Genomic DNA, 15864 nt, shown 5'->3' with positions numbered 1-15864 from the left:
ACGTACGAGTTTTATAGGTTGCGTTTTGCCGTATCTTTGACTTTTCCAACGGATACGCTTCCGTGCAGATAGCGCTGCACCCATGTTTTACTTGACATCCTTTACAAGTGGATACGTGCACGAAATTCAACGCGATTATTCCATTTACAAAGCTGCTTTAAATACAATTTACCGGATGGCGTAATTAACAGTGAATAATAATAATAAAGGAAGGTTGCCTGACGTTCTTAATTAAGTACAATTTTCGTGTAATTTTTACAGAATTCCTATAATTCAGTTTCTGCGCGATTCTGTGCAACTCGGGCAATTTTTAAACGCACGACAAATTATTTAATCCTTCGCCGTTTCATGTAGCGCCGATAGAAATATTATACCATGGAAAATTCTTGCCATGAACGAAGAACGAACAATTTCAGTAGACAAAAAAATTCCCCGCCAATCACCGGAAGCTCGAAATAATAACCATAATACAGTCTGTACACACTAGTCGTTTGTTTGCCCGAGGGGAAGTGGCAAGAAGGTGCTTTTCTATCCGAGACTGTGGTTATTTATTTAAAGATGAAGGATACGACCAGAATGTTATCTTTCGATGGTCTTCCGTCATGGAAAATTGTCACACTATCGAAAGTTCTCGGTGGGTTCTCGTGTATTTTCGTCGGTGCTTTCTCGAACGTGTTTCCCACGGGAATTACCACCGAGAGAATTTATATAGTTCCTTAACCACGAAATTCTTCTTCCTTCGTATATTTTGTCTACTGTTCCATATTTTACACGCGGTTGCACGATCGCGACAAAATAGGCGGCCGGGGAAGGGGAGATAGAAAAAGATGCAGATAATGGAAAACGCGATTTTCAGGATGGGAATGCGAAAAGCGTGGAAAGCAGCTTTCGTATAAGAACGTCGAGCTTACATCCGAGTCGCCAAGTTTGTTAATCCCTCGATGTCGCGGCTTATGTCTTCTCATACTTTGCAACGTTCTTTTCATTCTCGGTACGAGAGTTTCTTTTCGAGTGGTAGTTTTGAAGTAAACTGAATCAGAATTGGGACTGTAAAGGGCGGGAATGATAAAATCTTTCTTTTGCACGGGTGAGAGATTGTATCTAGACAGGATGAATAGCGTGTACGTTGTAAAGCCTCATTTTTTTCTTTTAAATAATTGTAATAAATAGTTGTAACAGAAAAACGAAAAATGCAGAGATTCCAGTAGAACGGCGTTTGAGAATAAATGGTAGCCATGTTGCTGGCTGACGCCGAAAAAAAAATTCTCTAAAAAAAGAATGAGACGATGTTGGTGTACATGATGCGTTCGTTTTGTTTTTGTCATTTTAGGAGATGGAAATGTCAGCTTCGAGGAGTTCGTGGAAATCGTGAGCAACATAGGTGCGAGCGAAACCGCTCCTACCGATCAGGATCAGGAAGAGCAGGAGCTGAGGGATGCGTTTCGGGTACGTTTGCCTTTTATCTTTTTCCCTTTGTTCCTTGGAATCTCCACTCCACGCTGTTTCAACGTGATTGCCAGCATGGAATACACGGTACAGATACGATTTCACTGAACGGCCAGTCAGTTTCATTTAACTATTTAACAATCGCTTGATATCGTTTTGAGTGTACCCGCTGCGTTCTCCACACGGCCAATCTGCAATGGATCGTTTCAAAGTGTTCTGACAGCGTGAATTTTCCTATTGAAATTATATAGAGTCACGGGAGTTAACGAACAGTGATGGAAATCGATAGATTAATCTGCGTGTTCATTGCGAAGCGTCAAGGGAATAGATTTATTAGTCGAGCACGAAGGTGTGAGATAATGTTAATCGTAACGATAGACAGGTTGATAATTATTTCGAACTTTGATGAAAATTAGCAGGTAAAGATAAGAAGTTGAAAATTTAGAAAAATTCAAATTCAAATAATCGAGAATTAAAAAAATGTGAAAATGTGTAAAAAAGATCGAAGGTTGGAGAATTTAAAGATTTAAAGATATTTAAACTCAAAATCTTACACGTTCAAATGTGCAATGTTAAGCGAAATAATTAAAACTTGTTAGGTTTCCGATGCTGAAACTAGAATGATCACGTACAAGAGCAAGGAAATCGATTTATGTACGAATTACCTGATCAACTCAGGGTCTTTGCTAGTGAACGAGATACGTACGGATTCGAGTCTCGCGTTTGCTGGCGCTGAAATTTTCGGTACACGTCCGCTCGGACTAGATACGTATAAAGCAGCAATGATGCCGGTAGTTTACATTCCCATGCGCATATATGTACCATAACGTAGTGTCTCTACGTGAAAAGTAGCAGGTCCCTTAGGAAATGTAAATCCTTGCAAGAAGGAAATCACGAGAACAGCTTCACGCGCGGAATCGTGCTCGATGCTGACACCGGTCTGTTGTCTTCCGATAAAGTAACGTCAATGTGGCTAGCTTCTGAGAAAGTTGAAGCGTAAATCCGTTTAACGTTATCGAATCACAAGTTCCTCGTTTTCTCCATATCGAACGATATCATCTTTTTCTATCTATCTTCGATTTATCATAAATTTATTCGGAACTAAGAGAGTTAACGATAACGATGCAACGATACGCGACGATCCGTCGAAGGAATCGTCCTCGAATCAAAGAAACGCAGAATTATCGCATCTGTCGAAAGTCTCCGCTTTCTATTCCACTTACATGGAATTGAATCCATCCGTCGAAAGGAAGGTTAAAAAACACGACGATTGTAACAGTTAAGTCGATCGCGACATCGAGGACGCGGCTCTTTGTTCCCGTAGAACGACGACGCGGTTTGCGTTCAACTGGTCCGTCAAGCGTATCGTACCTATGCTTCAATACAAACGTTAATAATAATTGTCAGATAACGAGTAACGAACGACAGATTTCGTTCCAAGGCACAAAGCTTTTGCGCGCAGCAACTGCACAAGTGTTCTACAAAGAAGCCACGTCCGTGTCGTTCCGTCCCGTTCTGACCAATTCCAATTAATTCTCGCACGCGCGCCACGAATTTGTCCGACGAACGCGCAACCGACTACCTTTGTTTCAATGACATCGAATACACCACGCGTAGGCGGCTGCCATTTTTGGAATGTCTCTTCTTTGGAAGAACGTTTCTATGTTACGAATGAGTTAGTTTGGTAGAGTAGTTTCGGCTAATGCTTCAAATTTTCCGCAAGCTGACTGTCCTAGTTAGCTTAATCGTTGCATCATTAACTACAGAGACGAGACTAGGAATTTATTGATCGTTGGATAATTGAATTATCAAGCTATCGAAGCGATCCACTGACAAATAACAGATTTCACTTTGTGCCAACGGGTCCGCGAATATCTCAAAAGGTTCAAGCAATTAGTTCCAACGAACGAATCTTTGACTCTTGTTTGATCGCAAAAGACATCCGAAGAAACGGGATAGCAAATGCCTCTTTGCTGTTCACGATGCTTGTCGCGAGACGGACGAGACACTCGCTTTCCTTCGTGTTTTATATCCTTTGAAAAGCATCGCGACATGTCGGCGATTTTAAGCTGCTATGTAACGATGCGCATTAAGTGGAAGTTTTTCATTCGACGGGAGAAATTAGATTCGTCGATGTCGTGTGACATTTGCACGAGACACCGCACCGCTTTATTACTCTGAGACGCTTGTTTACACGCGGGTTGCTTTTTTCCAAACGACCGTCGCATCTTTATCGACTCCGCTTTGTCTCGTTGTTTTTCTCGATGTTTGCGGAAGATCCTTCCCTTGTGCGGCAGAGTAAACGGTACACCGATAGGTTGTACTTAAACAACGATAATACGACTGGATATTGTCATCCACGATCGTGGCTCTTAATAAACTGTCTAAAAATGGAATAAAATGTAGAAACAGGGAAGAAGAAACGGAAATATAAAGAATAACGCGATTCTCATCTAGCGAAAAGAAATAACAATTTTTCACCAGCCTGTTCTTTCCCTCTACGAGTTTCTAATGCTCTGTCGTTTCTTGGACCATGCAAACATTTGCAACCTGTTCGTCGGTGATTTAGAACGAGCATATATTCTCCTCAATGTCCAGATTTGTATCAAACGAAGATATTTTAATCCGATGAATCCACATTCGCGAAAAGAAACGAACGTTTCCCGAAATAGCGTTAATAACGGAACGATGACTGGAAAGGCGTTCATTTCCAAGTTCTAATTGATAAATTGAAGTCTAAACAAGTTTGTCTCGACAACGAAGCCTCTTGGCTATTGCGCAATACGGAATGGCTCAAAGCGTCCAGCTTCGAGTAATTTAAAATTCCGTCGAATCTAAGTTTTCCCATTTGTGCCACGAAATCCATGAATCGTGTTCCTCAACGAGACCTCCTTTCGTTGACTTCGTAACGGGTTTCTTCTCTTTTCGCTAAACGGCGAACACAGGAGTAATTGAAGAAGAATTTCTCGCAGCTGAAACTACGTTCGGTCTGCTTCTCTTTTCTCCTCTCTCTGTGCACACTTTATAATAATTTCAGGCGACAGGGGGAATACTTGACGAGCTGGATAAAGCTCAAAAGCGGTCAGGATCAAAGAGGATAGTAGCCGGGTTAGAAAGTTCTTGGCCAGGAACGTGGCGGCCTCCGAATTCGAAGCGAGCGACACTGGTTGCAAGATTCAAGCTGAATCCTTCCGGATCATCATCGTTCTTCTCTGCCGCGAGAGAAGTTGGTCGCGCATCGACCGAATAAAGAAGGTGACAACGAGAAAACGAAGAAAGTTTCAGTCTCCTCCGCGCGTGACGTAATCAAACTCAGAGCGAACCGATGGGATTACGTTGGTCCTTGCAAATCCCCGTTTAACGTTTCGTACCGTGCACCCACCTCGTTTGTCGTTATCTTAATGAAGAAAGCGTGTGCCACATTCGAATAGTTTTTTCGAGAGATTTTCCCGACAATGTTTCGTTTCGAGGATAGGTCCAACTTATGAGCGAGCTGTTCTCATTTTCTTGATTGTACGGCTCACGAAAGTATCTGAACACTTATCATAGAAAACTTCCACGTACGTATCATACGTATAAAATTTATTAATATTTCATTATCTATGTGAGATACAGCTGTCACGATTACACTGGTACAATTTGAAATCAGTTTGAAAAATATTCAGGCTTGTTGATATAATCAATTTTATTTTATTTATTTGATAATTGGATTATCGGATAATCGACTATATAAATACCTCTGTGATCTCTATAAAATAAAAGCTTGCACTAGATATCTTGTAGATTATAGATATCTTCTATGTGGATTTCCAGATTTATTCCAAACTTTAGCAACATAACTGTAATAGTTGAATCTTATTACAATGTTAATGAAATTAGCAAAAGAAAAAAAATGAGTAAATTAAAAAAATGTCGAATACAAGTAACACATTTGTAAAAGGTATTTATAAATGTTTGAATAACTTTGCGAGCTATTATATTTTTCTGATGTATTCTTCTCTTTCTAATATTTACTCCCTTGTTGATTCTTAAAACAACAGTTTTGCAAACATTTTGCTGTTTTTCGATGCGGTGCGGTGTATTACGCTGTATTATGACGCTTTAAACGTAGCTATAATGGGATATGTTTTTACAGGTAAAACTGTTTGAGATCTTGTATACTATAGGTTTGCAAGTTTGTTGAGGCATTGTTGATCGTTAGAATTGCAAAAGCAACAAGTTTCCCTGTATCGATTTTACAGTCCACAAAACTTCATTCTATCTAGTTGTTATCAATTTGTTACACAAACATTGTATTCTTGTTGTAGACAGCCGCTACTACTTTCACGTGCCTACTTTTTCTTTTATACTGCAGAGCTCCGTTTATCTAAACTTGATATAAATTCATCAAGGGATAAACTGCAATAAAACTTGAGTTTATATAGTAGAAGTTTTCCGAGCTTCCCCATCTATGATATTTCGTTCATATAATAGAAATCCACTTTCGGAAATGTAATTTTAATCGGCGCAAGTTTACTTAATCAATTCGACGCTATGAATTTATATAAGAATTTCGAAAAACGATTCGAAATTATTTTTAGTGCCTGAAGCTGTGTTGCTTCAAAATAAATCTTCGTATGTATCACTTGTCGTGTTCAAGCCTAAAGATATATTTCAAGCCTAAAATCTATAATTTGCCATTCATATGTCTATAACATATGCTATAAGCGATGAATTCATAAAATTTCATGTTTTTCGCACTTTGACTGTCAAATAATTTCGGCAGCGTAGCGCATGCTTCATCGTAATAAGTAAACAGCGTACGATAAACGCGCGTCGACGAAACATCTTAGCGTTGAAAGCGTTAATCGAGTAGTAACTAATATGTCATTCCAATATATACATTTGAAATAAATGTAGTTCTACTGGCAAAGAGTAACATCTTTGCGAGCCTATTCTACTCGGAGAAAATTAGATAACAATAATCGAAATACGACATAAAGATTTTCTCGTGCAGCTGTCGCTTTTCATTTCGTTTCGCAGCCGAGAACGAGAGAGAAATTTCGTTCCGGTAATCTAGCGGATCTGAGACGCGAGATTTCACAAGTTTTCCAGTTGCACGCTTAATGCTCTCTCGGAACGGGTCTGAGCTTATCTTGAGCGACAATGAGTAAGAATGCCGCGTAGTGTAACGACCTACTTTCATTTACGTATGTACGCGAAATTCAACGAGTACTCAGCGAAAAATCGCAGGCGTTTTTTAACTGAAAATCTCGCGCAATCAAACGGTGATTAAACGTAGGTATGAAAAGATGATCCGTTTTGAGGCTAACTGAATCGAATAGAAGTTTTCTGCTGACCAGGGTGTAACAGGTTTGTCAGTTTTCAACGGGGAAATTGATAAAGTCGAGGAGGAGGAATTATCGTCACCTTTGGAAAGCGAAACGCGCCGAGGATGGCGCTAATGGAACCGCCCTCGATCGATTTCCGTATTAAGATTCGCTTTCAATATCGAGGCCACAAATAAACCTTCGACGGATGTGTCGATGAATAATTAAAGCGCCGAACGATTCGTCATACCGGGAGAAATAAACACGGAAGAGAAAGTACACGAAGTTCCTTGTTCGTGAAAAGTAATCTAATCGAAGAAAGCGTAACTGGAAGAAAATGCCAGCTACTCCAGTTACCAAGAATCTTTCGTCCGATGGTTAGCTAAAAGGTAGCTTTCAAGCTTCGAAAAAGTACTGCAACGAAAGCCGCGGCGAACCACTGGTCTTTCGTGTAGTACAAAGGGAACGTCCATTAGTCCTTTCGGCGTAATACGATTCAATCTCGTGACCATTTTTTTCGTTCGATTCTTTTGGATTGTTTAAATCCATCGTGTATACATCGCTGAATTCGTGGAACAATTTACGGCTGGTCGTTCAATGAGTAGAGTCGAATTCCCGGTGAATTTGATCGTAAAACAAAAACAAAGTGACTGCATAGAGCGAATACTATTCTATGGAATGCAAACGTCTATATTGTTTTGTATCAAATGGGTTAGTTTCGACGTAAGTACCATCGAGGAAGTACATGATTTCGTCGACGTATCGTAGATAATTCGATCAAATTCTTCGAAGAGAAAATAAACTTTTTGATCGTATGTAGTGTACGATAGATTTGACGATCGTCGATACGCGATTTCCAGGTGGAAATCAACGCGAATTAAGTAACCATTTAAATTAGATTCCTAATGAGAAATAATATCGTTAAACACAGTAATTTGCAAACGTAGGGTCTCGTATATTTCGTCATCGACAGTACTACGTGATTACTGTCAAATTCTGTTTGATTCTATGGATAGAAAATACAATGAAGTGCATTCAGAATGTATGCACTTACATTGTTAGTTTATTATACAATTGGTTATACGGCTACAATAAGTATGATAATTGCATTGAATGGAATTTGGGTTGCGTGGATTTTATACGACGCAAGGCGTGTAGTACGTGACAATGTCGCGCGGGAAGTATAGCACCAGGCGCATTTGTTAATTATGATTTTTATTTTCGTAAGAGATGCCGCGTCGTAACGAATTCTACAACATTTCACAAAATATACGATGGGTTATATGCATACGTATGCGGTGGAATAATACAACGAATGCTGAAAAATCCTATTATCCATCCTACCGCTTTTTTCATTTTATAAAGAATTCTGCCGGCAACTATGACGATTATTAAATTGTCAATCTGCTGTTTTTTTTTATCGTTCGTAACATTATTTGATTATTAATCTAATTCACTTATCTTTTACTATGTGTACTATGTTTACTATGTGTACGACGAAATTAAATTTATCTATTTAAATTTATCCATATCCTACAATTTGATCACCAACTGATCAACTTTTTATTTGTTCTTTGATAATTCGACATCAGAAATATTTGTTTGTGAAACAATTTAGAAATACTTACCGGTATATACTGAATTCAGAAATATTTTTTCATACCTACAAAATATAATATATGTTAATGTAGATACAGAGACAATGTTTAGAACGAATTACGTTCGTATGCACTTCGATACACGCTAGAATAAGCTGATACTGCAACGAATAAGTATCCAATTAGTACATCCTAGCGTATCCCACTGAAACAACTTTTTATCACGAATTGCGTTTCCCTTGAAAACATAGATTCCCCGGACTATTCGTTAGAACATACGTTTCTGCAGCTAGGAGTCGATCGGTTCGCTTTTCCGCTCCTTTTTTTTTTCACCTGGTGTGACTCGTATGTGCTCGAGTTCCAGAAGTCGATAACGTACTTTCGACACGTGATCGTACCTATTCGTCCTCATTTCCAGCGCAGCGATAATGTACCACCCACGCGCAGTTATCGTACATATTAGTTAGTTGAACGAGCTTAGCCACCTCAATACGCGTTCCGCCGAACTAACTTCGTCTTATGATGGCGGCTTTAAAGGCCGTTTGTCGTTCATCTTGCCGATGGCAAGATCTCCTGAGTCTCCGCGTTTCCATCGTTCCAACACGTTCCAGCCATAATTCCGAAATATATTTCGTGCAATTTGTCTCGTTTGCGAAGCGCGTGCAACGTGCAATTCGTAAACGAGAATTTAGTGCGATTACAAGCGTTTTAGTTGAAAAAATGGGAAACGAAAATTGTCACCTCCTGTGGCAGTATATTCGGTGAAATGGAGGAAACAAGTGTAGAATGGAGTGAAGCAGCCGTTTTTTCCTCAATTTGAGGTAACGAGGATTCGCAAACGCTTGTAATCTTCGGATATAACGGCGCAAACAAAAGGAAAGAAAAATTGTTGAGAAAATACCTGGGAATTCATCGGTCGGCTGCGGCGAGCTTTGGATTCTTACCAGACACAGACTCGCCTTTATTTTCCGTTTACACGAGTTGTACGAAGACATAGCTCGTGTAATGCGAATCAACGTTGTCGGAAGTTTGTCTGCTTGTGATTGTTCCGCAAACACTAACTTGTTAACCGGGAAGAACAGGTTAAATTGTCACTTGGATCAGCACTCTCTTGGAGATATAATAATTCTGTTATTCAGAGATCCTTATTTTTTACGTTTTATTTGTCTTACAAATAAACGATGCTGTGTTTATATGTATTTGCAAGTATATAACAAATTGTCTTTATTAACTCTTAACTCCATGATTGTAGAAGGTTTTAGTTGGCTACCAGGTTAAAAGTAAAGATCGTCACGAATTGATTCGCCATAATACAACGGGAGATTGTGTCATCAAGTATCGGACGAATTAACTGTGCTTAGTTAGCTTTGACTAAGAAATTTAACAAACCCATGTTAGTTACCATTTCCTTGATTGCACTGCCAAAATGTAATGTAAACAACGTCGATATAACCATGCAACGTCGCAACAGAAATAGAGATCCTCCGTTTCTCGTACGCCTTTGCTCAAGAAAGTGTTCCCAATTTGTTGATATTCGACGGACAGAGACAAATGAATCATTTACGATTCCGGCAACTGTTGTTCAAATAAATCAATCGCAGTTGTGTATTGCGTGTCGAGATATAGCGAAGTCGTAAATTAAACTGAGAAGTAGTAGCGGCTACTAATATTTTAAGCTTCGGATACACTCGAGACCACTACATTTTGTTTTATCTGTTGTGTATAAAAAGAATAATGCGACCTACGAAACCTAAATGCGACCTAAAAAACGGAAAGAAAATGTCAATACAAATATAAAGTTTTATTTCAATATATCGTATAAAATGTAAATTACGTTAACTCCACATTGACAACTTATTCTCGTCGGAAAGATATTGATATGAAGCTTTCATTATTATTTGTACATTATTTATCTAACATTATCTAAATTATGTACAGATTATTTAGAATATTAGCATCTTGTTTTTATCAACTGAAGTACGATCATTCGACGTGAAACACCAAGGATTAGGTTGTCCGAAAAGTTTTTTTCGTTTCATAAGCTGATAATAGATGCACAACAATTTCTGTTTTATATTATTTTATTGAATTAGATATGATCTATTTCATTTTATTTCTATTATTATGTTCGTGCATAACTCAATAAACTAACATAAAACAAAAGACATTGTGCGTCTGATATTTTCTTATAAAACGAAAGAAACTTATCTGACAACCGTACTTCATTGTTAAGGAACTAATTTTACCCTCCATTAATTCTACGATTCCGCTATATCATTACCCAAGATTATAATAACTTATAATAGCTATCAAATTTAGAAAATAGTCTGATAGTCTGTCTCTGTTATCCACGAGTGCCTTTACCATCTACGCATTCTCACCACTCTACAGCAGAGCTGACCGAGCCACGGTCCACAAAAGATCAAAAAAAGTATAGCGCTCTACTACCTATTATTTAGTATATTAGAATGACCGGTTTATATGCAGGAGGAGCGCAATTCTGTGCATCTGCCAATACGTAAAAGTGAAAAGGCCTTGGCGGAGATAAACTTTCTGGAGAACGAGAACCGGAGGTATGTGGAGCGGCGCGTCGCAAAAGGGAGCGTGTCAAACCGTTGAGCCACAATACATTCTAATGACTGTACCATCGCAGCTCGACCACAAGGACATTCATCCTGCCGTCGTTTTCGTGCACCATTCTTCTTTCCGCCCTGCCGTCTACATACACTTTCCTAGCCATTTCGCGGCCTTTGTTGCCTGGTCTTCCCTTTCTTCTCTTTCTCCACCAACCAACCGTTTCCACTCGTTCCCTTTTTCTCCCTTCCTTTTCGTCTTGGCCGGCTGCGTTTATACTATTTCCTCGAGCGTTTCTCGATTATCAGGGAAAAAATCTTCGTCTCGTCGTCCTCCCTATGATCCTTCATGCATATATTCAAGCTGGAATCCGGTAAGAAAAATCACCACCGCGATATCAATTTAATCATCCTCTGTTCCTCCGTTTATCCAAGAAATCGTTGCATATTAATTCGAATACGATACCATTTCCATGGAATATTCGTCTCTTTTCGTCCGTTAACGAGGCTCGTATTACCATCCCTGGTCAGGGGTCAATTTGTCACAGCCAGATAAAACTCGAGTATTATTTCATTCGTTATTCGATGTTGAATATCAGTACATTTAACCAAGTTATGGTTTTCATTGCGGTATCACGCGTATAAATTCTCGTTCGTAAATACACAAGAGGACATCAACTGGTCTCGTAAAGAACGCAATAATTGATCTAGTCTATCAGGAAACTAAATATGTAAAATCATTTACAGAATTCGTCGGATCAAAAAGCGACAAATACCAGTAAGAAGACCAGTGATACTGTTGAGAATTTTGGATCTTAATTGCCGAAATAACGGTATAGGAGCACTAAATTTACACTTAGAATTTATATTACAATAGTTATACATTTATTTGATAAACGATTTCAAAGATATTCATCGATACTTACTTGCACGCGTCTCACCTTCTTCCATACCACACTGTTAACTGAACAGTTTGCATTCCTTTGTTTTCGAGGTGCCGTGCACACGCATACTTCCATACACTCGTATTCACATACATATATCACTACTACACGATCAATCTAGTCTAACACATAAAATTATACATATCTCGATAGATATGAATGCCGAGATTGGCTGAAACCCTTAAAGAAAGACACGACAAAGATAGGTAAAAAAGGAATTTAATCGAATTGTACGTAACTGGTGTTATTATAATATTGAGTGCATGAGTTCTTTAAAGCGTAGGATTTCAAATGAGATTTGTTAAAGACTTTAATAATTCCCTAGTAATCGTTCATTTTATTACACAATTTAACCTTTTATAAACGTCTTAATACTTATGAACAGACATATATGTATACATACATACATACGTACATAGATATAACAAAGCAATTTGCGGTATCCAGAGAACGACCTGTTCGCCGTTGCGTGCGGCCTACACTCAGTCTTGCTATTAACGACCCGTTCCTCTTCCTTCTCTTCGTTCCATTCTCGAAGCCATTACGTGCTTACGCGCGGACGCACGCTATCGGCCGACGCTGGTCACTTTTACCGCTCCATTTAGCTTCTCGTATCCACTCACGATCGCGGCCGCTTGAAATTTAAAAAAATAATTTTCGCCTCGTTTTCAAGCAATTATCTCCACGAGGAGACTAACGCGTGGACTCTTCTTCCAGCTCTTCGACCTACGCGATCGTAAAAGTTATCGAAATTTTTTAATTGATTCGAATGAATTTTCAGCTTAATATCGAGCGCTAATGACTTCTCGCGGTGCTCGTTTTCCCTGCTCGTTTTACCACGCGGAATTAATTTAGTTTTAGATTCGATGATCGACGATCGTCTCGTTGGCAATCATATTGTCTGGAAATCAAGCTTGTTGTCAGGCTGAGTATCTGGCTTCGTAATAGGCGAGGCGGAATATTTATCGTGGGAAGTATACATATATCGTGGGCCGCCTTTATTCGATACGAATTAATTAACTTCGTTTTATCGCGCATCAAATATCCCTTGGAAAATCAACGATTGAATGTTAATAATGACGAGGAACAAACACCGTATCGAAATCCCTAGATGCGTAATACGCTTCATTACACGCGTCCTATCGTTGATTATTCGATTAACAATGGTAGGAGAATAAACGATGACGGTGTGAAAGCGCTTGGAGTCGTTGGCTTGGCGGCGTGAGAGAGCGATTCAACCCGTCACTCGCGTTGAAAGCTTCGCCTCGATCGCTTTAAATCGCCTAACGCGCGCTTAAAGAGTTTAGCGAGCCGGCATTGGGGTCAGACGCGACGTATCGCAGTGTCCCGAGTCGATATTTTAATCTCCGTGGCCTGGCGAGCGCGCCGGCAGCCGGATTGTAGCCAGGCACCGGCGAATAAAAAAAAAGGGAAGGGAGGAAAAGAAAGAAAGGAAAAAGAGCCGGAAAACACGAGAGAAAAAAGTGAAAAGCGCGGATGAAAGCGAGAAACAGCTTCGAAAGAACGGGATAAAACGATCGAGAGTATAGCGAATGACCAGTAAGATTTATTACGTTCGTTGAGGAAGGGAAAAGAGGCGAAAGGGTGAACATTAGAGAAAAGCTAACAAGGACAAAAATATCGAGAGAGAAAAAAAAACGCGACGGCGATCTCTTGCCAAACGCCATATTCCATGATCTGCATTCTGAAATGTTGGTCTTCTTCCTCTTCTTTTGTTTGTTAAATACAAACCGTATTTTGCGCGGTTCCGGGAGTCAATTCGCGTAGTGAAATATGAATCGTTTTAACGTATATAATTAATGGAGTATGTTATTCATTGCGCGATCGATGTTATTCAACCGTGAACAAATTAAATTTCAAAATGGAAATGTATTGGTATTTACACGTGGGAGGTATGAGTTTTATCAGTTAACGATATCGAATTTGTAAAACAATTTGATACGTTCAAATTAATTATCTGTAATTCTACGATGTCAAGTAGAATTTTTGCGTGGCTTCTACGAATAAACGAATTGCAGAAAAGAATATTCAAACGAATCGAAAAGCAACAAGGTTCAAAATCTGAGAGGTCGTTGAGTATGCAGATCGCTGCACCGAACAAACAATTTATCGTCTGTAAGGAACACGCATCGATAGGAAGAAAAATGGAATAATCTGTGAACCGAAGAAATCTACGACGAACAGAAGAGAGTCACGGGTCAAAAATCCAGATCGTGTGCCAGGAGTATTGGCATGCAAATATTGTACGTAGCTCGCCCTTTGAGTCAGTTGAAAGCTACAGAGAGTCCAATTTAAGTTAATTTAAACCAGCAAAGGACTACTGTAACATCGTCAAAAACGAACATCCATCGTGAGTCAACGGTGTTTCTTCGACCACGGCAGAAAACCAGAAACGTTATCTTCTCGCCTTACTAACAGTGTAATCGCTCCTTAATCGACAAAAGTGGCTTTTCATTGGATTTACGCGAGGCAAATAGAAAAGGTACGCGCCCAGCTAATAGAAAAGATATGCCCTTTTAAGCGAGCCACTTTTAATATCACAAAGTGTATGCTTTGAAAGAAGAGGATGAAACAATGGGCTAATTGGTTATCACGAAAGGAATCGAAGGGTGCGAGGAATTGGAGCGAATCTTAATATTCCGGATGCGAATGGCCCGACACTTGGGAAATTCTTTATGCTCTTACAGCCTCGATTACGTTCGTCACGTCCCAACGTCCTAACGTCTCGCGATTATCATCTTATCGCAGTAGCGACTGCCATTCCCTTCTATAATCCTTTTTTCGATTTTCTCTCGTACCTGCCTCTGGTCGTGCCAAATTTCAACGATTTGTCCGGGATTCGCGATAAAGCTCACGAACTTATTTGGTTATCTCGCTCGTAGCCTGGTAAGAGCCTGGCATGATTTATTCTGTCGCTGGTACACGTTTGCGCGAGACAAACGAGCGTATGCATGAGAGAACAGCATAAGGCGATCTTAGATCAGAGATCATAGGGTGAATTGGATACGAAAAATCGGCTATTTTAATCTTCGTCTTCTGCATTAGCATATATATGACACAGTTTCTTTTGTCGCGTTATTTCTTTTTCTCGTTTTCTCTGTTTAGTTTCTCTGCGATTTGTTTAATATTCCAGTTTATTATCGTGAATTGTAAAGAGAACTAATTGGCAACGGCCCCGATCAGCGACAGATTTTTTCCTCGTTAGTCTGCCTCGTTCAGCCGTGACATTGTTTCAAGAGGGTCGACGTAGAATACGCGATACGCGCGTCACAGCGTGTATGCGATTAATCGTCCTTAACCTTTGCAACGCAGACTTAATCGGCGATTGATTAATTACGCACAGTTTACACGTCTATTGCCACGATTCCAGTGTGTTCCAGGCATTGAAAACCAATGTCTACTTTTCCATTTTCCGAAACACAATCTCTTCCTTTCGTTTAGTTGCTGAAGTATCCAATTTCGCGGCTGATCGAGGCGTCTCAGAAAAAAGTCGATCATGAACAACCGTGGATTAATCAATCAGATCGATCGTTCCGATCCAAATGCTTCGAATTCGATTCTCCACTGAGACTCGTTCGATAAGTCGATTGACGATCCGTTCGCCAATCACTCACTGATGAAACTATCGCGCAAAAATTGCGCTCATCGTACGATGGAATCGTCATGAGACACGCTCGGTTTTCGAGTATGCAAATAACGATAGTGTTGATTACGACGTGCTATATTTGTTGGCTCGACGACCACACGACGAACCACTCGTGCGAGCAAATAATGGAATAGTTAGAGAGCTAACGATTTGGTAATTGCCGTAATGACTGCTTGATTACGATTTCCTACGTCGATGAATGTGAGAATGTCACGTCAAAGCGCGTCGTCGCGATTCGAGACGCGGCTCTTGCGTGAAACTTTTTTTCTTTGCCCTTTCCCATTTCCTTGCACAATGGAGAACAATATTCCCCTGTGATCGGAAACG

The 15864-nt window shown here is 39.7% G+C and overlaps 1 protein-coding gene across 3 annotated transcripts in view; it reads left to right on the top strand.

Annotated features, from left to right (window-relative positions):
- The window catches only part of LOC126868852 (uncharacterized), a 152077-nt gene that overhangs the window by 49799 nt on the left and 86414 nt on the right, over window positions 1-15864 (top strand). For all 3 annotated transcript variants that reach the window (XM_050624794.1, XM_050624795.1, XM_050624793.1), the window contains exon 4: window positions 1331-1446. In XM_050624794.1, the coding sequence (XP_050480751.1) occupies window positions 1331-1446 (116 nt within the window). The remainder of the gene's footprint in view (window positions 1-1330; window positions 1447-15864) is intronic.

The sequence above is a fragment of the Bombus huntii genome, chromosome 8 (genome assembly GCF_024542735.1).
Source record: "Bombus huntii isolate Logan2020A chromosome 8, iyBomHunt1.1, whole genome shotgun sequence".
Taxonomy (NCBI): Eukaryota; Metazoa; Arthropoda; class Insecta; order Hymenoptera; family Apidae; genus Bombus; species Bombus huntii.
Note: the sequence above shows the minus strand (reverse complement) of the source record. Positions and strands in the feature narration are given on the sequence as shown.